General features: G+C 44.5%; 1 protein-coding gene across 4 annotated transcripts in view; it reads right to left on the bottom strand.

Moving 5' to 3' along the window:
* GAD2 (glutamate decarboxylase 2) overlaps window positions 1-25101 on the bottom strand; it is a 53328-nt gene extending 28227 nt beyond the window's left edge. The window contains exons 1-7 of one of the 4 annotated variants that reach the window (XM_037890868.2): window positions 24458-25101; window positions 23673-23732; window positions 23327-23476; window positions 21811-22044; window positions 15444-15534; window positions 14468-14580; window positions 8830-8945 (exon numbers count right to left, since the gene is read on the bottom strand). In XM_037890868.2, the coding sequence (XP_037746796.1) occupies window positions 8830-8945; window positions 14468-14580; window positions 15444-15534; window positions 21811-22044; window positions 23327-23476; window positions 23673-23732; window positions 24458-24533 (840 nt within the window). In that variant the 5' untranslated portion in view covers window positions 24534-25101. Of the gene's footprint in view, window positions 1-8829; window positions 8946-14467; window positions 14581-15443; window positions 15535-18709; window positions 18735-21810; window positions 22045-23326; window positions 23477-23672; window positions 23733-24457 lie in introns of those variants that run through there. The other 3 variants (XM_043541356.1, XM_043541357.1, XM_043541358.1) reach the window with 3 other exon arrangements.
* Window positions 25102-25641: the final 540 nt, after the last annotated feature.

Here is a 25641-nt window from a genome sequence, read left to right as displayed (position 1 = left end):
AAGTTAAACATCTGTATAACTCTTATTGACTTTGATGGGACTGAAGTACATGCTTGAAGTTTAGCACATGCTTAAGTGCTTTGATGAATAGGAATGGATTTAAGCATGTTCTTACAAGTTTGGCTGAATTGGAGCCCAGGGACCAGGCATGTAAATGCTGACTTCAGTGGGAGTTGAAGGTGCTCAGCACCTCCCAAAGGCACTCAGCATCTTCCAGGATCAGGCCCCAAGTGTTCTAAGAATAGATGTTTGCATGTAATGCAACTCTATACACTGGCATGGTCTGGCTTGTCAAAACCACAGCTGAACTGAGTTACTCAAGTCCTGCATGTTCTTTCCCACAGTTCTGTTGTCTCTTTCGTGAAAGGGTAAATGGTGTTCAATCCAATAAACATACGACAGTTCCGCTCAGCATTGTACCCCTCTCTGCACAATTCTGCACTCTTTTTCATGCAATCCTTAATGTGCATGTTAAGAAACACACACGAATGTTTTTCGCTAAGGTAAGTAAAGGGTGAGCTTTATTCCTGCAGATTCATGGACCCACTCTTGATTTAGGGCTGGATTGTGGGTTCTTCAGGCATGGCTTCACGAGAGTGGAAGGGTGATGAACGAGCTGCTTTCCATCCCTTGTGCAACTACACAAGCGCACCCATAGCAGGTTCGCAGAAGCCCCTTGGAAGCAGGGAGGAGGTGATACCCTGGCTGACCAGAGGAAGCAGTTTCCTCCTTCTGCCCATGTGGCAGGAGCAGCACCAGGAAGGCTTGTTTTCACTGAGGCAGTCTCCCCAGCACCTCTCTTGAGGCAATGTCATCATGTGCACTCCAGCCATCGAGCCCTGTGAAAATGCAGCTGTGACTCCACTAAGAGGCTATTGACATCATGAACCTTAGAACAAAATCCCGAGCGCAGGAAGACTCTGTTGATCTTTAGACAGATTAGAGGGGAACTGTAAGAGTGTCAAAATACTGGTAGTTCATTAACAGTTCACTAAAGCCAGCAATTATGTTACCAATTTAAGAAAATCATTGATTTCATCCATCCAGTTATTTACCTACACGTTACATGTGTGTTATGTGAAAAGACACCTGTATGTTATATAGTATAATATATCAGTTATATAGAAAAGGGCTAAAGAACTGAAGACATGGCATTAAATGTAATTCATTGGCTTTAAAGTCAATGGCATTACAGAAAGGATGAAATTGGCTCATTGTTCCACACTGGGTAAAATGGAATTGCTCCTGTAACTCTTCTATCTAGTAGAAAATAAAATCTTTCAGAATGCCATAAAAGAGGAAACATTGACTTATGTGGATTAGCACTAGGAAGAAAATTAAGACCATATGCTCAAAAGCAACCACTGGAATATAGCCAAGCCTAGCTGTCCCTTTTTCAAGGCATTGGTAGGCTGACAGCCCTGGTGAAACTGAACCTAGAAAAGTGCATGCAGCTCTGGGCATCTCACTTGTCTGAAAGTTGCTTACAAATTGAAGGGACTGCAGAGATAAGGAACAACAGTGATTTAGGGATAAACATTGGGGGGGGGAATCAGTCTAGAGGTTTATGCACAAAAATGCAACTGCAATTAACACTTCTGAATCCTCATTTGTATATGCAGTTGCTCAACTTGTGTATACAAATATGAGCGCACAATTGTTGTTTCATTCTTGTTGGTCTACTAGTGTTTGAAGAAACTGTTTTGGATGCTCTAATTAGAAGTGATGGGATGAAACTGAGCAAAGAGAAAGCGAGTCAGAGTATTAGGAAAACTTTCCTAACAGTGAAAACTACTGATCTACAAACTAATCTCCCTAGGGAAGGGGTAGAAGCATGGTCACTTGGGTAAATTAAAACTAAACTGGACAAAGCACTCAAGAATATAGTGGACAGATCAGTTTGGGGGAACGGTCCTGTTTTGACACACGGGTGAATAAGATAACTAAAAGGTTAAACATATTTAGCTGGCGGGGGCCGAGAGGAGTTGGTGAGAAATTAAGTCTCATTATGTTAGCATTGGTTTAGAGTGTTGCTGGGTTCTGTGTGGCAATGAAGGGAAGAGGAAGTGAGCCCCACCCCTATCCCTGTGGCTATCCAGATCTTGGATTCTGTCATGGGCTGGGGAGAGCAGGGGCTGACTGCCTGTACACCCCTCTGAGAAAATATGAGTTAGGAAGGTGGTGAAGAGAGATTGGAAGTAGGCACAGCCATGCTCCTTACATGCTGGGCAGTGGAGCTGGACATGAGGTGAGGGAGTGTGCTGTATCCGGTAATGGGCTGACAAAGCACACTGCCCACTTTGGTGTGACACCCCGTTAACAGGAAGAAAAGCCCTGCCTTCCAGAAAGTGTATGGAGGGCAACAAAGATAACCCTGAAGAATTGAGGTTACAAGGAAAAACTGAGGAAGCTGAAGTTATTTCTCACAGGTGACATTCTTCGAGATAGCTTAGCAAGGGATTCCAGATGTATGAGATACTTATGTTTTATGCCAGCAAGGGTTTACAGTTGAGTGAAGAAGGATTCAAGAGAAACCTAGATTTGTTTTTTGAAAGGGAAGTGTTTTAAATGTAATGCTGAAAAGCAGGAAGGGTAGAGTACTGTTAATGCCAACTTATTAGGGTAGATTATTACCCAACATAAAATGGACATGTTAAGCTAGGAGATTCTTTCCTCTTTCTAAAATTTCTTAGGGTGTTTGGAATAACTTTGTTTGTCTCCATCATCCTTTGTGCCCCCTTTTTTTTATATTGAACTTTGTAGTGTGGGAAGCACAATACAAATTTATTACAGGGCCGTTAATGAGAGAATCAGGCCTTTCCAAAAAATGAAGAATTGAAATCATTCTGCTAATTAGATTTAAAGGTTCATTAACAATTTCGGTGACACTGAAATATATGGTGACCTATTCTTATCTTACATGATCCCTGCTGTAATATATAGATGATTATGACGTTCAATCTTCTGCATATTTTATGGCTTAATAAATCATCATCTCCTAATTAGGGATGTCTGAAACTGAAGAAGAAAAAAAACTTATAATGTTGTGATCCCCAATGCCCATGTCTATTCTGGTCAGGGGGAAATTCATAAATAAGCTTTGTGAAGGGAATTAACTGGGTGGGGAATTAACTCCCAAACTCTGGGCAGGCTGAACAGCCTATCAGATAGAAGAGTGTCAGTTGACCCTCTAAGACAAAAGAAAAGGAGTACTAGTGGCACCTTAGAGGCACCTCTGTGATCTCTATGTAGAGACTCTGGGACATGGCTCCTGTGTAAGTGTGGGGTCTCGTCCCCTACAATTTCTCCACATTAGCCTATTTAATGGAGACACCCTCCATGGCACAAAGGGTACGAAGAAGCTTCCCTCTGCAGTTCGCCCAGGGTTTAAATGGTGTGGAGGGCCTTATGTGGACTCTCTGCACCAGAGTGACTCACTGTAAATGTCTAATAGCAAAAGGTAGCATTTATTGCAATTCTCTATCGAAACGGAATCCTCCCAGGGCATGTGCATGCTGGTTATAGTCACATAAATGTTCTAAACACACTGAAGTAAGATATGTGTCTTTGTGTGGTGTTATATTTGCTGCTGCTAGAAGGTTAGCAGGTATTTTGTTAATGTTAGGGGAGGATAAGTTATCATAATTCTGCCTCTGCCTGACATGCAAATATTTCTACCTTTTACATTTCAAATAATGTATCTGCACACAGCCTTCCTCATGCAACGAAGTCCAAGGCCAACACCTGGTTTTCTTTGGTTTATTTGTGGAATGCTCCAAGGAGAAATTGTACAGGTCTGAAAATGAAACCAAGCAATCAAAGCTGGAGCTTTTGGCAGGAAGGCCCCAATCCTGCAATCTGATCTGAGTCTGAGTGGACTCCTATGTCCATATGGAGCCCGTTTACTTCAGTTGGACTCTGTGCTGGTATATGATGTAAATCCATTGATTTAAATGGAGTTATTCCTCAATCAAGCCCACCAATTTTTTGAATCCTTATGTATGAGGTAATCAAAAAAGAAACGGCAATCAGAGAGTTAAAATTGATCTTAATTTCTATGTTGGGAACAAAGCTACTTTTCTCTAGATGATGGAAAACACAATCTCTGCCCGCTTCCTCTGCATGATTAGAGGAATAAGTACTCTGCCATGCATTTAGTGGAGAAACTATCCCGGTTAGGAATAACTTCATACTGTATGGCACCAAATGAAAACCCTAGTTTCCAGTATCCTCAAATCTCTCCCTAAAAACACCATCATGTACGTGCTACCTCTGGGAGCCTTATCTGTGGAGCAGGGCCTGGAAAACTATCTCCTAGGGAGAGCTGGCTGAAGAACAATAATTCCATTTCATGACAGTATTTGAGATTTGGAAATTTGTTTTCATTACACTGGAACAAAACCAAAACTTTTAGAATGTTTTTGTGAAACAAAATTGTATCAAAATGTCCATTTTTGGATCAAAAAGGTTGATTCCTCCCTCTCTGGAAGTGACCATTTTGCACCCCAGAAACTTTCTGGCAAAAGCTTTGTCAGAATTGCTAGGATGCTGCCAAGTGTTTCAGCTTTGACAAAGCATCATTTTTCAGCCAAAAAAGCATTGAGGAGAAAATGTTTTGAACAGCTCCACCCCTATGGTTTTCATTACTATGCCAACTTTGGTCCTCATTACAATTAATGGATGTAATCAGAGCTATAACCCCCAGCGCTGCTCCCAAGCATGTGACAGGAAATTCTGTGACTCCTACAAACCTACAAATTTGACTATTGGAGCACGAGGTGACCTCTGTCCCCATGCAGACGTGCTGGAGGGTGGCAGAGGAAGGGAAGGAGATTGACCGCCACTAAAATCAACAGATCTACATGGATCTGAAGGATGTGCAGAAGCCAGGAATATTCTGGAGGCCCTGTGCCTCCACACTGGCTCCCAGCCTCCCGCTGACTCCTTCCGGGCCCCTGGGCCATGTTGCCAGTCATTACTCTAGCTGCCATTTTTCCTTGAGTCCTTCGTGGGCAGAGTGGAATGGGGCAGCGGGTAAGTTGACACTTAGCACTATCTTACCCTCCAAACTCCTGCAGGCTTGGAGGAGAGGAGATGATGTGGAGGCAGTACTCTTCTTCTGTCACCCATGCCCAGACATGGCTGCTTTTTATCCCTGGAACCCTAGGAGGAAACCCTATAGCCCTTAATTAATCTCAAGCCCACAGATTAAGTGAAAGCCTTTTAGGGCCTAAACTTGCAGTCCTTGAGGATCCCTAAGGTTTTGGGGTTTGCAAGAAATGCAGGCTCAGACCCTAGGCCATGCATTCCTCCGTGAGCTGACTCAGCAAATAATCTAGCTGGATTTCATACCCTTCTTAAATCTGAGTTTGCATTATGTGGAACAAAGAAGGATATTTACTTACATACTCTTAAATCATTGTAATGGCTGAGAGCCTGGGATTGATCTCACTTTATATTAGTGTAATTCCACTGAAATCAATGGAACAAACGTGGTGTGAAGCCAGTGTGAATGAGCTTAGAACAATCCATAGGTGTTTATCTTTAGCGTCTCTTTTCTTTATCCTTCTACTATTTGGTTGAATAAGGGGAAATACCATTAACTTGGTTTTTTTCACTGTAACTTTTTATTTTTGTATTTAGAGCCCAGTGATTTTCAGATAAAAAGTTTTGCATTTAAAAACGTGTAACTGAAAAAGGAATCTGGCCCAAAGTTACAGTATAAGGTGCAATTGCGAGGCTATATGGACAAATACGGTGCAAAATGCTGTTCTCATTTTGCATCATATATGTAACAATTTGCTTTGGAGTGTGCACAAATATACACCTGGGACCAGATCTACAGGACCAAGCATTTGATGTCAACTTCAGCTTGGGGGCGGGGGGGGGCGGGGGGAACAACACACACCTGATCCTGAGGTGACAGTTCAGTCCCAAGAAGCAATTTATAGAAACCATAGGGCTGCTCTAAGTTGTGCCAAATGCCAAGGTCCCCAGGGGATTGTTCTGGCACATGGGAATTGATGCACCACAAAGGTGTTTTGGGCATCCCCACTTTCTTTGGCCTATGCAATGCTCCCTACAGTACGTAAGCAAACAACTTAGCTAAACGCTTAAAGCAGTGTTCAGTCTGCTTTTCATTGCCAGAACAGCACAAAGCAGACATAATGGAACCAAGGAAGTGGCTCTAAGTCTTGGACTTTCATTGGGTTTGCAAAGTTATATAAAAATGGAATATAATGGGTGACATCCAGGATTTTTACCTATGAAGGATCCATTTACAAGGTCTCCTCTCTCTTACACCAGACTCAAACCAGCATCATTGACTTGAAGGGAGTTACTCCACATCTAGTGCAAATGAGATCAGCATTTGGCTCTAGAAAGCTGTGCCAGTAAATATAGAACATTAAATTTAACCCTGGTGTAAGCAAGTGCATCTTAATAGAGCTATACCAGGGCTGAATTTGACCCATAAAGTTGTAGGTTAGCTATAGCAGTGTCCTAAATGGTGGGATGGAATAGAAGTGATGCAGAGTCAAAGGTATGTCATAATACTGTACAGAATACAAAGGGTCTTCTAACTGAAGCATACACTAGATGGCTGAATATTCATTGGCTCAAGGGGCCAGACTGTGATTTCAGTGTAAACCTGGAGTAACTCCATTAATGTAACGATGGAGGTATTCCAAATTTATGTTGGTGAAAATGAGAACTGACTCCGACTGCTTGTGCTGATATTATTGTCTTGGATTTGCTCCTGTTGGATTTTTACTTTTCCAGACACACCATCTTTATTCACCTAAAGATATACAGCAATTTTATACCTGGGTTTACTATTCCATCATAAACACAAATAGAGGGGCAGAGTGTGTGGAATGCTCGCCCTGTAGCAACACTGCTTGGTAATGGCATGTTGCTGAATCAGAGAGAAGTTAACATCAGGTTGAATTGTATTACATGGACAAGGCGGCCAGCTGGGTGTGCTAACTGACATCCAAAAATCCTCATGTCTGTTCTGATTCTGAACAGCACTTCTATTCTAAATAGGATTATGCCGCTGGGACTATGACATTTCTGGAACCGTTTCTATTATACTTTAAAATAAATAAATAAAGCACCCAAACCTGCAAGTTTTGTGTAATGAACTAAGGGTTAGAGGACTCAAATAACTCAGTTTCATCAAGCAATATCCTAAAAGGCATCTGGATATTTTGTAGGAAACTATAGTTCACAGGGTAGTTTGATCCCTGGAAACTGGGATTCTACATTGTTATCTGTGGTTTTGCAGCTGTTTTGTGGAAGGGGCAATAACTGTAATTTAAGACCATTTAATAAATATAACTATCAGCTCTCAGGGATTATATTACATACTGTGGCCTTGACAACACACTTGACTTTGGAATACATTTTAGTCACTTTAAGTAGCAATATTCCTGCCCCTTAGCATGAAAACTCAATGATGTTAAAACTCATTTCATTATTTTGAGACTGATAGTAAGATTTGATTAATTGTTTACTGTTCCAGTTCTATGAAATATTGTTAGATTACATAGTGACCAGAGGGAATTATTATTTTAAACAACCTTGTTTGTAAGAATTTGCTGGGTTCCTGGTTTTCTATTGATTATGTATCCATTGCCGCATGGCCTTTTTGGATAGTCATTATTATTTTATGGATTATTTTTCTCTCTGATTGCTGTGGGGCCAAATTCTTAGCCCAGCTGCTCTGCTGTATGGAGCCTGCAGGACCATCTAGTCTCTGCAGACATGGGAGCAAACACAGATCCTGAAAGGGACCTTCCCTGCAGACATCCATGTTGCAGCTTTGAGGCCACTTAACCCTTTGTCCTTCCCAACGGTGGACACCCCAACTTTGACTGTTCACATTGCCACATATGGCACTGATGTCTTTGAGGATGAGGCCTGGGGAGGCACTGAGCATGTGCAGTGCCCCTGCTGATGCCCTCGCAGGCAAAGGTTCCTCCTTGGCTTAAAGCAGTCACCTGGAGGGAAATTTAGAGGGGGAGCATGACCTGTCTTCTCTTTCCACCCTCTTCCGCTACATGGGGAGGTTAATACAGCGCTAAAGCCAAGAAAATTCCACCATGGGGAGAGACAGGAGTGGGAAACTCACTACTTCTCCCACACATGGGACAGTTGTGGTTTTTTCCCCTCACCCATCCTATGTGTGAAGCCACCTCCCCTCATCCTAGCACTGGTCAGCTCAGTGCGCAGCCAGTTTATGCAAGTGCCTAGGGCATATGCATCCCTTATTGCCAAAGAAGCTGGACTCAGGGTTTGGTTCATGCTGATAAATCAATGGTAAACTCAGCCTACCCCCCATGTTCAGCAGCAAGCATAGATCTGATATTTATTCTACTGCATGTATGGCATTTAAATATCACTGTCTTCATGTATGTTATCACATTGTTACTAAATTACAATAGGAACAGTGTCAGCTACTGATGTTTGGATTTACAGAGACTTGCTATTTCTGTTAGAGCAGAAACAGAGAAATCACTGCCAGAGTGTTATAGAGCCTGATTCTGAGCTCAGTCACACTGGATTTCACAGTAAAATTTACACTGATATAAGTGAAAGCCAGAAAGACACAGTGATTTATAGATCTTGCTTTAGAATATTATACATTTCAATATCAAGCATTCAGTATATCCCTTCATGTAACAAGAAACCACCCCTTTTTATTACCAGTGAGAGTATAACAGAAATGAAGCCAGGTAGCTACAAATCCCTTGCTAGGGTATTCTTTCTGTCCTGGTTTAATTAAGAAAAGAAGTTTAACAAACTGGATAAAATAGAAACACATACATGCTCTGAGGTGAGGGCAACCAGCCTGGGAATAGCTGCCATTCCTTTCTCTTTGACTTCTGGGAACATCTTGAAACGTGCAATCAACATAGCATACATGTTAGATATGGCACCACCTGGAGTCCACAGTAATACACTGTTATTTTTTCTATGCATTATTAACATCATTTTAATACAAACACTCTTGTTACAGTTTTTCCAACTCAAGTTCATAGGCAAGGGAGCATGAATGGTTCTTGCTCATTGTTCTTCTAATTGGGGGGCATAGACCAAATGGATCTATTAACACCCCTCCCACGCCCCAAGGTAAGGACGCATGTGAAAAGTTAAGCTGGCCAAAATGGGGTTTCTGCCCTCTCCCCATTCCTGGGTGCCACTTCCCCCCATTCTCCAAACATATCCATCTCTTTCCTAAGAACAGTTGCACATGCTGCTAATTTGTATTCTTATGTGATGCTCTGACCCCATATGTGAGAAGGCAAAGGGCCTCTTTCAACGTGTAAACCACCACAGGGAAAGTTGCCAAGTGGCACATAAGAGAGACATACTCTCTGCCCTCAAAGACTCCAGCATCTGTCCCAAATCCAGTGTCCTGGATATACCACCAGGTCAAAGCATTAGGGCAACCAGAAAAAGAAGAAAAGAAAAGAAAAGAAAAGAAAAGAAAAGAAAAGAAAAGAAAAGAAAAGAAAAGAAAAGAACATCAGTCCAACAATTGCTTTTTTTATTTTAAAATCTATTCCCAACCCTGCCCTCTGAAAGGATTTTTTTTTCCACAGTGGGGTTGGGGGATGGGGAGGGATTAAATTTCTCTAACAATATTCTATCAAAATCATTTTCATACATTGATTAAAAATATCAGTTTCAAGTGTCAGATTGATACACCTTGTCTAGAGCTGAACTATGTTTTGATCTACAGAATTCAGTTGCTAATGCTTAGATTAAACAATTTAGACACAAGAAACACAGTAAAAGGGTGCTCTTCAGTTTCTTTTCTTTTTAAAAGCTCGGTAAAATGGACCTGTAGTTCAGCAAGATATATATATAGCCTGGATATAGCCTAACAATCCATTGTTACTATAGGATATAATGCACCCCGGCTGCAGGTTTTACAATAGTTCTGTATCTGCTTAATTGTTATGTTTTAGGTTTAAAAATGGTGGGGCAGATTGTAAGCAAGTGTAAATCAGGGTAACTCCATTGACTTCAATGGAGTTACATCACATTACACCAGCTGGAGCTTTGTCTGGTAAATTTCACATTGTTTTGGCTTTTTCTTTTTGTTACAGTGCACAAGGAGTTATGTATACTATTCCACTGTATGCCAAGAATTGTGCTTGTATCTCCCTTTCTAACTGGTACTCTAGTTTAGGGTTTTTCTTTAAATTAAGACTAATCTTCAGTCTTTATAAGACGTGAATTTCATTCTGATCTCACTTGCACTGGTGTAAATTAAGATTAGCTCCACTGAAGTCAATGGAGTTGCACCGCTATCAAACCGGTGTGAGAGCAGAAGCAGGCTTGTAAATGATTTATTCTTTACAACCCATTGTGAGGTATGTAGGTATTTTAATGCTCATTGTTACAAACGAAGAAATTGAAGCAGGGAGGTTAAGGCCAAATTTACATGCCTAAAGTATTCAGTTGCCTAACTGTAGAATTATATGCCTAAATTAAGGCAGCTGAGTCTTAGAAATTTGGTCTAAATAACTTGTCTAAGGCAACAAATGGAATTAGTGTCAACACCAAGTTTAGAATGTAGGAGTTCCTACATCAACGGACTGTTTCTATCACTCCCTTTATTGTTTAGCCATTTAGAATTACATTTATTAATGGGCCTCAGCCTAGGCTCTCATTTTTGCAGACACATTTTTATGCCCATAATTAATTGTGGGTGCCAAAGACACCTGCAAAAGTACAGCTCAAAATCAGGTCTGTATATGGTCAATTGCAGAGAATGGATAGAGTTAGAGACTTTTCTTCACAGCAGTGAGAGCTTTATATAAAAACTATTCTTTCATTTGGAGATGCAGGGATTAGAACTAAAAGGGGATGGTACAGTACTCTGACATAGAGAAAAAGACAAAGATGGTTTTGACTATTGCCGAAACAAGCAGATCTGGCACAGTAACTACTGCTTCTTAAGAAGTGTGAATTACAGTATAAACAAGTAATCTGCTCTGATCAGAAATCATATATGAATGATACAAGACTATATTCCAGATGACCAGTGTGTATATGTGCATTCCATAAAACCAGGGATTGTGGAGCCCCTACCCACAACTCCTCCTTTTCCCCTGAAGCTAGTTTCTCCTCTGCACAGGGAAGGAAGATTCCTATTTTGGACATAGGAGGACTATACATAGGGGTGCTGCCTTGTTTTTGTGGCTAAACGGCATATTTCCAGAATTTGACCCATTTGGTGAAATCCTGGCCCCACTGAAATCAATGGCAACACTTCCACTGACTTCAATGGGGCCAAGATTTCTCCAGCTGGGTGTATGTTTTGTGGGTCACTCCACCTCAAATAACCACCTACCAGACTTCATAACTGAAACAGGCCCTGTACCTAAATGTGCTACTCTTTTAATCTAGCAATAAGGATATGCCTAATTACCATCCACATCGGTATTGCCTTGTCCATTGGCTTGTACTGTCCAAGCAGTATTGCTATTAATCCTCTTTTCTGTACTAGGCTTCTTTACACTCCAGCAGGGCTGCTCCATCATGTAGTTTGAACAATTAAAGAAAGTCTTTAGACTCTATAAAGTTGTTTTATTAGTTGTGATTAAAAGCTTGGTGGGAAATGGTTTTCCTACCCCACAAGAATTTTCGAGATTTCAAAATTTTTTCCATCCTGAATCATGGAAAAAAAAAAAAGTGAAATCTTAAAACATTTTGAGACCAGATCATCAGAAAAAAAAAAATTAGATCAGATCAACGGAAATTTTTCTTTTCAGTTTTGACCTTTTACATTTTAAAATCTTTTTTGATGCAAATTAACAAAAATTTTAAAACAAAACATTGTTTCACACTGAAAAATGAAACTTTTTGTTTTGAAAGTGTTGAAGTGTCTTGTTTTGACAATTACAAAACTTTTTTCCAATTATTTCTCAAATCAGGAAATTCATCAATACTGATCCTTTCCCACAAGCAGTTTTGGTTTTGACTACTCAATGTTTTCTGATGCAAAAATATTTCATCAGAAAATTCCTGGCCAGCTCTAATTGTGAATGCAAACACTGTACACACAGCCTCAATAACTCCCTAATCAGAGACAGCATTTTTCTTCGTGCCACCTCCTGATTAGTAGTGCTGTGCAGAGAACAATTAGCTAAAAGGCAAACACAACCATACAGTATATCTCAGGTGTAGAAGAAGGGATTGTATGCAAAGCAGAAACAATGAGCACCCCACAAATGAAACCTAGAGTAGCAGAATACAGCTAGTTAGTAGGACATACTGTTAACTAGTATGGCACCATGACATGGTGAAATCCTCTAACCTAGAGGAAGCTTTTAGAGGCAATGAGACAAATTCAGATGTGATATAAACAATGGTGTAAGTTGCACATTGAGTGTAAAGTTGGTCAGAAAATAGACGTGAGTGGGTTTAAGTGGTACCTGGTTGCAGATTCCCTTTGCTTCATCTTATCTTTGCTTGTCTTAGAGGAGGCAGCATTGTCTAATGGCCTTCTGTTCTCAACTTTGCGACAGACCTGGGCAAGTTACTTCACCACTCTGTGCCTCCGTTTCCCCTCTCATTCTTTGTCTGTCTTTTCTATTTAGATTGTAAGATCTTTGGGGCAGGGACTTGTCTCTCACTGTATGTTTGCACAGTGCCTCATACAACAAGGCCATGAGCTTGATTGGAGCCTCCAGGCACTACCATGATACAAACAAAACAAATAATACCCTCTTTTTGATTGCTAATCCACCTCATTTGCCACTTGCTGAATGTTACACTTGCTTTGCTAACCCACCGAATGTCAAATCAGTGCAAGCTACACATCTTTAACACTTATACTCATTCTCTGACCACCTTAACATCCAACATGTAAATTACACTACAGTTGGTTTGGTCCAGAGTCTTCCATGGGAATTGAACCAACATAGTCCAGGCTGAATTTGACCCATAGTCTACAAATAGCTATAGAGCCATGTATAATATTGACTTTCAGCAAGGCACAATCCAGGCCTCCCTCCTTATGTCAGGAGAAGGAAAGTGACGATAGTGTAATCAAGGAATTGCTCCTATCTGTACACTATTGCTGATCGCACTGCAGTTTACAGTCTCTCACTTTGCCTACTTAACCCCCTTCTGGTTTTCACATTCTGTATGTGAAGTGCTTTGGCTGTGAGCAGGCACAATAATACCCACGAACAGCAGCAGGTCCTTGTGCATTATGGAACAAAACTCCCCCTGCTTCAGTAGGAATTAGGTCAGATTCATATAGTGCTATTTAAATGCTCATTAATAATAAGTAATATAAATTTCCCGCTCTCACTATGTTTGAAATTCACCCCTGAGCAAAGGGCCGGAACAAGGCCCAAGAGCCTACTTAAGCCCTCTTGAGTGGCATGTGAGGTGGGCTTTGCACTGGTCCTCTGCACAGGAATGAACTTCACACTCAGTGTACGTGGGGGGGCTCAGAAATACCTGTGATGATTAGCTGTGCAGTCTACTCATCGGGTGATAGTCAAAACATCTTTCCCCCCCCCCGCAACCCCGTGAGGCCACTGAACCTTTCTTTCCAGACCAGATTCCTCCCCCAGAGGTCATGCTGTTGTTGTGAAATTGACAAAGGTAATCTATACGGTGCTAAGTCTTTCTCCCTTTTTTGGATAGTTTCTGTAGCTTTGGGAGATAATTACATACGTAATTTTAAATAATAAAGTTTCAGAGTAAAATGGGAAGTGAAGAAGAGTGTAATGCAAAAGATTAAATGGCATGCTGAAAATATGAGACGTCTCAGGGAAATAGTGCTTGGCACTGACAATGATTCCTCTATAGTTAATCATACTCATTTCTTGACTTATTGATTTGCCTCGAAGAAGCTAGGGCTCTGATCCTGCAAGCACTTGCACACTTGAATAACTACTCACATGAGCAGTCCCATGGAACTCAATAGGACAACTCACCTGTGTAAAATTATTCGTATACATAAGGATTTGCAGGATCTTGGCCAGGCTTTGTATTTACTGATAGGGATGCTACATTTTCCTGCTCACTTAAATTTCTACTGTAATGATGGAGGGCATCAGAGTGTTTCTCTGTCTCATTAGTAATACTATATTATTTTATTTTATGTAATCCATAAGGAAGTAGGACCATAGCAGAACTGCAGGGCAAATGTCTCTTCCGATTATGTTTTCCATGTACCACTATTGCTGTTCATAATGCAGCATAATTTGCTTGAAGGGAGTATTCAACAGTGACAGACATTAAAATCCCTAATAATCACATCCCTGAATTTCATAAATATGCAGTACTTTTATCCAACAGAGGACAGCGGTTGTTATTAGTGAGTGACCTCTTGAAACTGTGGATTTCACTGTATTGACTCTTTAGCTAGATTAGTTCTGAGGTCTGTCACAGTATAGTCTGAAACACAAAGAAAGCTTGAAATGTCATATACCAGGTGAAAATATCCCATCGCCACAGCCCCCTGGCCAGCCAATCATTTCTCTCATTTTCCTTAGCGTGACATATTCCAAAAGTACAAACACTGGAGCAATTTCATAGGTGAACCTGAAATGTAGTAATGGCCATATTTTATTCTTTTTATTTAAAACATTAATTTACTACTTAAAATATCTACACAATTGTTTCCATTGTCAAACCCTGCATCCATATTATGTATATATACTGTACAAGCATACAGTGCAGAGAACTATATTTTGCAGTATATTTGATTACTTTCTTTCTGCCTTGAAGTTTAACTGTTTAGAACCCCATGCCTGTGAGGTGCGGAGGACTCTGCTCCCATTGACTTCAGCAGGAGTGGAGCTTGCTCAGCTTCCTGCAGGACAGGGGCTCACATTATTACCATGCGTTCAAGGGCTATTGACCAGAACAAGGCCTTTCACGTCACATGCAAATAAAGTCAATGGAACACAGTGCACAAAGAAAATCGTGAGCATACCACACTTTGTAGGCCTGGAGCCTTAGAAATAAACTTTGGGGCTGACCCTGCAGCCCTTCGCCACTTGGCTCGTCCCACTGAAACCAATGGCACTAACCCACCGGAGTCCGGATTGCAAGGTTGGGTTCTTTGATAAGCAAGTCTATTTATATAACAACAGCTGTTTGTGTTTCCATTTCACATTTTACTTATTTATGTTTGCAAAATACAAAACTATTTCTCCTTTCATTTGCAGGAGTTTTATCAGAGCTGTCATTTTATTTATGTGATGAATTTTTTTTATGGGCGACAACATACAAAACAGTTTTAAAATAACATGCTGGCTGTATTAAAATTTAAAAGGCAGACAAATGATTTTCCTGCTAGTTTCACATAAAAGGCTTTCTTTTACCTACAGCTACAGCAAATACTGCGGAATCTAATTTTAAAATTAGCCTAGATAATGATAGTGGCAAATTCAGCTACTTACATATTAGTATTTGCTGTTGATGTCAGCCAGTCTGCAGCTAATCCAACCATGTCCAATCCAGTTGAAAGTTGATTGAAATATCGAGGATGCCCTGCATAAAATGGAAAAAATGTATCAGAAGTCTGAGGAAGCAGAATGAAATTGCTCAATACTGATTGGTGTATTTATCTCAGGATTTTTACACAATGGACAAGCATCATCAATGTGTGAAACACAACAACAACAGATCTTTTGTAATGGGGAGATTATTTTCCCCTTTCTTATTTCAAAATAAGTAAAACAGGAACAATGAAGTAGAGCTAGGAATTATAAATTCTATCATTTTCTATTGCTCTTGCCATTTGTATTGAAAATTAGCATGATGCTGCTGCACTCAAATAGCTATTTGCCCCTGCATGTGTGTCACATGTTGTCACTGACTGTGCTTTTGCTTGGGCTACATTTGAAAGGCATGCACAGCACACCATCTGAGGTGCTTGCCACTGCTTATAACAACATCAGTGATGAATGGCTAATGATTATAAAAGACAGGGCAAAATGAGAAAATGGAACACTTTGCTGACTGCTTTGAACATGACTCAGAGGCTGATGATTGTGCAAATATGGCATGGACTATGGTAATACTGGGCATTTCTTCACTGTCAGAATACAATTATAAATAACAGAGCTTCCTAGTAATTGTGATTTTAAATAAACCTGACGAAAGGGAACATTGCTGCTATATCGGAATGATGTGTGAAAATATATTCAGTGGGCTGAGTAGTCCATTTACAAGATTTCTCTCGCCGACTTCTGGATTTTTCTAACCTCCTGTCAGATATTTTATTTCAAAAATATGCCCAGAGCTATTAAAACTGGGAATACAAATAACTCATTAGAGCTCACTTGACTAGTCATGTCCTGCCCTCCTGTTTAGAGTTACATGGCTTTGCTACCAGCAAGAATTTTGAAAGATTAACAATTATGTAAATATCATCTCATTCAAAGCAAAGCATTCCTGCTTAGAAAACACCTGTCCTAACCCAAGGACTGCAGACTGGTACCGACCACATGGGAAACATAAAATACAACAGGGTGATTGAGGAAATGCAAACAAAAAACAAGAGAAAACTTATCTCCTAGTCTCTTGTGGTCTGTTATCAGGCACATACACATGGCTAAAAGAATTGTGCCGAGAATTACCCACATGCCCCCCCAGCTCACAGCACACAAAGGCTGAGTAACTGGGCTTTGTGGCTGGAAGTAAGCGTGGATTGGTAGTTGGAAACAAAATCCAGTTCCTCCCATCCCATAATCCAGGGACATAGCAGCCCACACCTTCTATGCAAGGATTGCTGACCCTTGGTACATGACCATGATCCATTGGTACAGATCCATGACCCCTTTCTCTGGTCAATCATCAATGCTTCCCTCTATCTTTGCAGCTGGCACAGAGCCTATCCCCCTAATGCTCAGGGGGCTTCGGAACTCCCCATTATGGCTCCAGTCACACAAGGATACCACAGATATTCAGCAATGTGGGAGGACCTTGCTCAGGCTCTCCGCCAACAAGTGAATTCCCGCCTCAGCAAAGATGTGCTATTCTGTGGTAGCTTTCAACATTAAGGGTCAAATCATGTCCTCCCTCAGGAAAACTCACGGAAAGTCTGGGAAACCCCATGGGGGTCCAGCTGGGAGTCTATGGGGAAATCCTGCGGAATAACAGAGTTCTGGTGCATTTCTGCAGAGACCAGTGTCTCCTGCCAATCCCTATCTCCAGTCTCCCATAGCAGCACAGCTCCCTGAGGAACCATGTGCTCAACCTTTTCCTCGTCCACAGCTGGGCCAAACAACCCCTGCCCTTTGTCGATGTCTGATAGCGTGGAACAGGATGTTCTGTAAGTTGCACTGACAGAACTTATTTAGTTATTTCACTTATTTAGGGACCTGGGGAAATTCCCACAGGTTGTCAGGGGGTGATGCTGCAGAGACAGGATCTTCCAGAGTTCTACCGGGTGCTGGCTCACCCACACTCCCTTCAAAACCACAGAGTCCTGCATGCATACAGCCTTCTCACAGGGATATCCTGGGGGGCAGGGAGAATGATGCTTTCACTCACCATGGCTTCAGCAAAATTTGGGCCCTGCTCTCCGCGTATAACAGGAGAGGAGATAATCTGACTCTAATTATAGACGCTTGGATTTCTCCATTATTGGGACTGCTTAAGGTCCTAGAGAGACTGTAAAGTTCTTTCACCCTATTGGACGGCTGAAATAAACTCTACCCTCATTTAAACCTGTGGAACCCACATGACCAAAAAGCAGATCTTGCTTGAGGAATTAGGAAAAAGCGGTAGAATAGTGCTCTCCTGCCTCAGTGCACGACTATCAACATTGTTTTGCAACTAACTGAAGGAGGAGGGGACTAAAAGCAATCCAAATCTGGGGTGGGTTCAAGGGGAAACAGGAGAATACCACTGTCTGCTGGATTTATTAATTTAAAAATAGATAATTTGGACATATTTCTCTGCAGACACTAATCAAGCTGCAACGCACACCTGTGAAATAGGGAAGTCCCAGTACTATCCTAATCTTACAGACGGACAAATTGATGTAAGTGATGTGCCCATGGTAACACAGTGAGCCACAGCCAAAGCCAGCAACATAACCCCAGAGCACTGACATCCCCAGCTGGCAGCTCTTTCGCCCTTTGCATTCTCTGTTATTTATTTACAGTTTTCTGTTGCCCTCTAATACTAACTGTATTTTCAATAGCTACACACACACAAAAGCCATTGGTATTCGTTCAGCTTTGTCAATCAGTCTGCTCTGGCCACCTTCATGAACCTTCTGTATTTCCTACCTGCTAACTAGCAAACAGCACTGACCAAAAGCAATGCTGGACGAACACTAGTGACTAGTCCTTAGTCTGCTCACTGTCTGGAATTTCCACTACTTTTAAAACTCCAGCAAACTCCGGAAATGAATTGCAACGCTGCATACACCAGTGTCCCCAGAAGCTGAAGTTTAATTGAACAAACATAAGCGTTCGGACCAGACGCACCTGTACCGACGCACTTACCCAGTCAAGAAGCAGGGGGAAATACCACGTGACATATCTAACCAATCGCAATTAAGCAATACACGGTGACTTTTTAATATTGATAATCAGCCCATAGAGTAAACAACGGGAGAAGAGCCAAATTTGCTTTCCCAGGACTAAAGCCTGGGAAACCTGAGCTGGCCGCAGGATAGCAGGCTCCATTGATTAATTCAATAGTTTATTACCAATTGTTTCCTCGGATCCATTAGCAAGCACGTCGCCTCCGCTTAGAGAAAGATCCCAAGGCGGCTTCAGGGCATTGGCTCAAGGATCGCATTCTACATTGACCCAGCAGCTGGGAGCAGGTGTTTTGAACCCTCTCTGCCAAGCGGCGGCTGCTAAAATACACGGCTCCTGCGGTGAGCAAGACAGAGGAGCCCACGCCGGGAGCCTGGCTGTCCCTGATCTGCCAGGCTGGCGGGCGGGGCTGAGCAGGGAGGCGGGCAGGCGGTCTCCCCAGCGGAGCAAACGGGCTCTGAGGCTCGGGTCGGAAGCGTCGGGATCCGGTTCCGAGCGAGCCGAGCCGCGTCCGGCGGCCAGGCCTGGGCTCCTGCACCCCGAGCAGAACGCGCACTGGAGCGAAGCGCGTGCGCCGCTCGGACTGCCCGGTGCGCTGCCACGGGGCGCTCTGTGCCGAGGCTGAGCGGGGGCCGGTGCCTGTGTTTATTACGCCCGGAGAGGTACACTGGAGACTGTTTCTCCGGGGCGCTGCTGGGCCAGGCCAGAGGCAGGACAAACACTCCGGCAAGTTTCTGTTTCCAAGCCCAGCCGCGCGCTCGGCAGTGGCCTGATACTGCCCAGGGCTGTCAGACGCGCTGTTTTTCACACCCTGGGGTCATGGCACAGCGACCCGTTCCCCTGCAACTGCAACCCGGCGTACGACTCCAAGCGCATCACACACGGACAAGGCTTTGGTGCAAACGTAGCGCCAGCCTGAGATTCCTGTGCACTAGCTCCTACCAATAGCAGCGAAATGACCCTGGTTTGAAGAGGCTAACTAGCATGACCATTCAAACGAGCCAGGTCATAACAATACAGGCATGGACACGTGAAACGTGCGAACGACATCTCGCTGCCAGGGTCATGCGGCTGCTCCGGCGTGCCGGACCTTTTGGAAGAATCCAGAGGGTACGACACGCCTGATGAGAGATACTGACTGGACATGGAGAGCCCTGGGCCAATGCATCATATTTCTTTCAGGCACCATTTAAAATATAATCACACACAAAGTGTGTCTGGAGTTGCAGTCCCTTGCTCCAGTTTTCTTGTAAAACCAGGGTACCAGCTTGACCACTTGCTGGTGAAACTAAAAGAAGCCCGAGCAAACAGCTTTATTTTTAATTTTTTAAAAAATGCTTTAACTTTTAAAATGGTCACTGCAGTCATTTGAACTTTTAAAATATCATTTAAAGTATCATTCTTCTGTCTATTTTAATTACAAACGGGAAAATGTCCCCACATTTATATGGCACAACAGAAACAGTAACATTATTTTGAAGGATTTGTATGTGCGCGCTTCGCAGTAATTTTATTGCGTCGATATGCACTGAAGCGTAATGCAAATTGCACCTATGTATCAGCAGAGTGAGCCTAACAAATCCTATCCTAAAGTGTTTGATCTAATCCAGTTAAAATATTTGTTCCCTATGCCATATTGAGACATCGGACCAGGAGTTCCACCAAATGTAACGACTTCAATTATTTCCTATGTATGCCGCCCGGCTCTTTTTAGGGAAGCTTTGGTAACATCAGAATCAAATAGTAAAAACACGGGGCCGACCCTGTCCCTTTGAAGTCAATGGGAGTTTTGCCAAAGACTCCAATGGATCAGGTTCGGGTCTATTCCACCCCACTGGATTTGTTAAAAGGCAACAAGCCGTGTTTCCCGCAGAGTCTGAGCAGCCGATCTGCACATCACATTATCGTCTCCTTCAGATTTTGGACCCACATTTTGAAAGGATTTATGCTATTTAAAAATATTTCCCCAGCAATTCAAATGCCCAGTGGGAGCTTCCTGAACCCTTGTTTTCTCCACAAACGGCTCTGTTAAATAACAGCATAAGAGAGGCTAAAGGCAGCTCTCTGTTTTCGGTTTATTCCGTGGGAATTTAATTAAATGGGTCCATATACGAATTTGCTGAATTCCGTTTAGCATCACTGAGATTATCATTTCCATGCGGCAGATTGCCTAAGTGGAGATAATAACGACATGAGCAGGGACAAATGGTGCTGTCTCTGGACAGATCAGAATTCATTGGCATATTTTTTGGTCATGACAATAACAAAAATAGCCATTAAACAAGCTCCTATTTCTCATGCTTAGAACCCAGTGGGAAAACCTTGTTTTCTGCGTTCCACTGCGCCAGATTCTCCTATTGTTACACCGAGCCCAGGAGCGGGCAGCCAGATCGCGTTCTCCGGGAACCGGGACTGTTCATTCTCCGCGTCCAGCTTTTTTAGACACTGGAGATGCGGAACTCAAAGCCAGGGCTATCTGATGCAAAGGGCTATCTCGATCCACTGGGCACACAGGAGAGTTAGTGGCCTTTTGTATAAATAACATCGCCCTCAGCACACAGCTGTCTGCCCAGAACTTCCATTTAGTGTGGTTCTCATGGCAATTTTAGTGGACAAATTAATTAATTGCTTCTTTTCTCCTCACCCCACCGGTCAACGGTAACACTTTCTTCTTAGCAGTGCTGGCTTGGGGGAGTAGCGATAAATCTCTGCTTCAGGGGCCCCATCCTGCATGCCTTATGAACTGAGAACTCAGGGAGTGGATTCTGCCACGTCGGTGTAAATTCGGATTTACATTTGTTTAGCTCCGAATTCATACCGTTGTAACCGAGCGCTGAATTTGGTCCCCATTAGCGGGTTAGGATGGAAGAGCGTAAAGAATGGATGACGGGGACCCAAAATGTGCTCGGTGTAAAAAGTAAGTGCTAAAAGAGCTACAGAGGTGGGAGAATGCTATTCCGTAGCGACTGATACATACAGGTTCCACCTTTGGCAGGGACATGCATTTGACTAAGGAAGAATGTATATTGTTGTACTTAAACTATAACACTGTACATTTCACGTAGGAAAATATTAATAGCTCCAATAAATAGTTTTCTTTCTTTCTTTTATCGACTGTTATGTATTTACAAATTACAATAGCTGCTTAAAGCCACACAGGGAAATATGCTATCTTAGCTTCACTGACTTTCCAAGGATCAGCAAGTGATAGTTTAAAAAAAAAAATAGTAAAAAAAATCACACGATAGTATCTGAGCATGCCTGTTACCTGTTTTGATGGCATATTTTAGAGTTGTTCTGCAGTTCAACAAAATTTCTTCCAAGGTCTGTGGTCGGTCTGCCAGTTCCCAGTTATGTTCCTGTAGAAGCTCATTTGGATAATGGAAATCGATAACCTTTGTTGATCTATCAAAACTTTTCACCACATACTGAAGCAAAATATCCATAACATCTTGTAGGAAAGACAGAGTTGTTATTTCCCCATTGCACGCTGGCAGAAGATCTGAGGGGGGAGGGGGGGAATACATAAAATGTTAGCTCCAGTTTATTGTTTAATGTATAGATTTTTGACACAATCTCGCCCCCACTGACTTTAGGGCTTTTCTATTGACTTCAATGAGCGGAGGATCGGGTTTTTGATTTGGTAAGCAATCCGATGGGGCTCTTATTTCAAAAATATTTTTTCTAGGAGATATGGTCAAGCTCTAAATTTGTTGTTAACTAGAAATATGTGTAGAAAAATGCATTTTCTGACCAACTTTAAAAACATTGAAAAAAGAAAGGAAAAGAAATAATGAAAAGAGTTTCAGGGGGAAATAGGTAAATACTGCAAATGATACACGTGGAAGACCCAGAAGTGCATCACACTAAACACAGCTTTTTTGTGTTTGGTCAAATGGGAGGGTTGCAATACCTTAGTGATGTTTGAGTGCCTTTCCGTGAAATCACATGTTATGCTCTGATTTATTCAGATGTTTATTTATTCATATATATTTGTATCTTTATTTAAACTGAATTGTGCAGGCCCGTGCCGCACAGAGCGCTAAGGGAAATCCCTATTTCTTCTGACTGTATCTTTGTAGCCCTGTAGCGGTTAAATATGTAGGAGATTGTCAAGGCTGCTTGTTGCCCCTGGGCCAGGAGAAGGGAACCTGCGGGACCATTTCTCGAATGGGACCATTTCGAATGGGACCATTTCTCACCAGCACATTCCCCTTGGGGCCTGGGGTATTGACTGGAGCAGAAGGACCGAGCTGTCCATTCATTAATATGGCAAGAATGGCCGGAATTAAAAATCGTGCTCGCCTGTCATGGCTTCGTGTTTCTCAACAAAAGCTGCCTTCATTCTTCCTCGGGCAGCGCAGCTGAGAGGCCAAGCCAGTCCGCATATCTCACTGGTGTGTGAGAAAAGTTTGCCATCTTTAGATCACCCCGCAGTCCGGAGTGGAAGAGGGAAACCCTTCTTCACAGCAAGCCCAGGCAGGCCCGATGGCTGGCGCTTAGAACTAGCTCCGAAGAGCAATACTGGGTTTATTTGGAGCTATATCTCTGGTGTATTTAATCCCAGTGTCTGTGCTATCCAAATAGCCCCGTCCGAAACCTTCCTTCCTAGAGTAGCCCTGAGAATCCACCCGCTATCATTTAGCTCGTCTGTGGGTCTCCACCCCTTGTGTGTACGAGCAAGGTCTGCGCCTAGGGTCACGGTGGTCTGTGAAAGCCCGAGCAGCTGGGAAGTCGGAGGCTTTCCATACCTACTTTCAAGCACACGCACGCGGTATCGTTACCTGTTGAGTGTAAAAATGCATAATTAATATCCGCTTTCTGGCAGCTACAGGGCTTGTTGGTGCAGGTACAGGCCGGTGTCTTCTCCGCGGAGTCCAGCTCCTCCTTCGCCCCGGTTTCCGTGGGCTTTTCTCCATCCCCATACAGCAAAGCTAACGATGACACAAAAGACGCAGCCTAAATACATGGGCTGTGAAAACCCAGGGACCGGACTGCAGCCCCCGCCGCGGTCCGCTCACCCTCTCGGCCAGCACAAAGGAACCCGCGAATCCCGCAGGGCGCTGCGAGTTCTTTTTTGCTTCTTGACCATTTCCCTGCAATTTGCTACCACCGGTTTCCCCCGCTTACCGCAGAGTTTGGTTCCAATTCCTCCTGTAAACTTCTGGGCAGCCTGACACCACGCTTTTGCTGGAAGAGAAAAAGGGCTGTGTGCATTATCTGGGGTGTATCTTTAGGATCATCTCGGAAACGGCGTGGCTCCAGTGCCCTGGTCGCTCCAGGCTGGATGCCTGGGTGGGAACTGTCCCTCCTGTCTAACTTTCAGAACTCGAAGAGCAAACACTTTCCGGGTGACACAGAATATGACTTTCTTAATATCCCCCAAGACAGCACAACCCTTCCCCTCCCTCTCCCCTTCCTCTCCCGCCCCAAAGAGATCCCCCCCCGCCCCCCGCCCAGCCAGGTAGAAGGCCCCCTGGAGTAGACTCAGGTTTATGTTGGCGTCGCTCCTTCCTGCCCTGGAGAATCCTGCGGCACCTTAGTCCAGATCTAGCTGCAGCAAAGGCTTTACAATAAAGCTGCCCTGCAACCCAGCCCTGGGTCCCGAGTCCCTTGCGAAGTCCGAGGGCAGCTGGGACGGCTGCGTTTCCCTTTGCCAGCGCTGCCCTGGGTGGTATGTGGAGTATCCCATGGTGGTTATTTGTTGCCGCATCCGCATCCACGTGCGCGCTCTGTTGCTGGTCAGCACGGACCGGGGCGAACTGGCCCAGCTGGTCTCCAGCCCGCGTGGCTGCAGGCAGGGAATGGGATGCGGGGCGCCGGTCGCGCTGGAGCCCATCCCGGGAAGCGGCTGGGAACTTTCCTGCGGCCGGTGGCGGAACTCATCCCCCGCCAGGGCTGCTCCGCGCTCCTACCTGTGCCGGGGTTCTCCGCCTCCCCCGAGCCCTCCTCGGAGCCGAAGGACCAAAAGCCGGAGCCTGGCGTTGCCATCTGCGGAGCTGCCAGCCGTGCCTAGGAGCCGGCGAGCTGCAGCGAGCTGTGTGGGAGGGAGAGTCCCGGCGCGGGAGTGCCCCCGCCTGCAAGCGCCAGGCAGCGTGCGCCGGCGCCGAGAGTGGCAGCGGCGGCCTGGCGCTCCCGGGGGGCTCCGGGGAGAAGGAGGCGGGCAGCAGCGGGGCCGGGGGCCGGGGAGACGGGGCTGGCGGCGGGAAGTGGGAGAGGGCGTGGGGCAGGGACGCTAGGCGCTCTCCATGGTGCCGACCCGCTCCCTAGTCAACCCCGCGCGTCTCTCGGCCAAACGGGGGGTCGCCGCGGCTCTGCTTTTATCCGGCTGGAGCCCTCAGGCCGGTACCCTGGGGCGGGGGAGGGCGGGGTGCGCGAGTCACGACTCCCCTGGAGCTGGGGGCCGCTGCTGCCTGACAGCGGCTCTTGGCCAGGCGCTGGCTCTGGGCAGAGATCGGCCTCGGGCGCTGCGGGACCGGCCCAGGGCCCGGCTGGGGTTGATGGGACCCCTTCGCACGGCCGGACTGGCTCCGGGAGCCGAGCAGGGCGCCCCCCACGCGGGCCGTGTCCAGGGGGCTTCAGAGGGGAATGGGGAGAAAGACCCGGCCCCTCGAGGGAGGCACCTGAAGGCTAGAGGCTGGCACAGGGGCAGGCTGAGGCGCACAGAGGAACTGACTGGGGGGGTCTCCGGGCTGGCGATCCCACGCGTGTCTGGCCCCCCGGGGGTGGGGGGGCCGCCTCGCCTTGCGGGGATCACAGTTCATTCAAGGCCGGACGGCAGGTGACCGAGCGAGCTGAGGTTTTTGCGTCAGTGGGCACGGGCAGAGAGGGGCGGGGGCCTGACCTCACAGCCCGGCCTCCACCGCCGCCGAGGGGCTGGTGGGGGATGTGCCTAAAAACAGAGAGACCAGCCTCGGGCTATGTCTGTGCCGCCCTGATTCTGTTTAGTCCTTTACGTGGGGCCCAGCCCCAGGCCCCCGGTGCCACGGAAACGCACGGCCCTTTGTGTGCGGCCCCAGAGAGCGGCTACGCCGTGCGCCTTTTCTGAGCCTGCAAGACAGCGAGGCGACAGCCGGAGACACGGGCTGCAGGATCGCTA

Source organism: Chelonia mydas, chromosome 2 (genome assembly GCF_015237465.2).
Source record: "Chelonia mydas isolate rCheMyd1 chromosome 2, rCheMyd1.pri.v2, whole genome shotgun sequence".
NCBI lineage: Eukaryota > Metazoa > Chordata > Testudines > Cheloniidae > Chelonia > Chelonia mydas.
The sequence above is the reverse complement of the archived record's forward strand: the minus strand, read 5'-3'. Positions and strand labels throughout refer to the sequence as shown.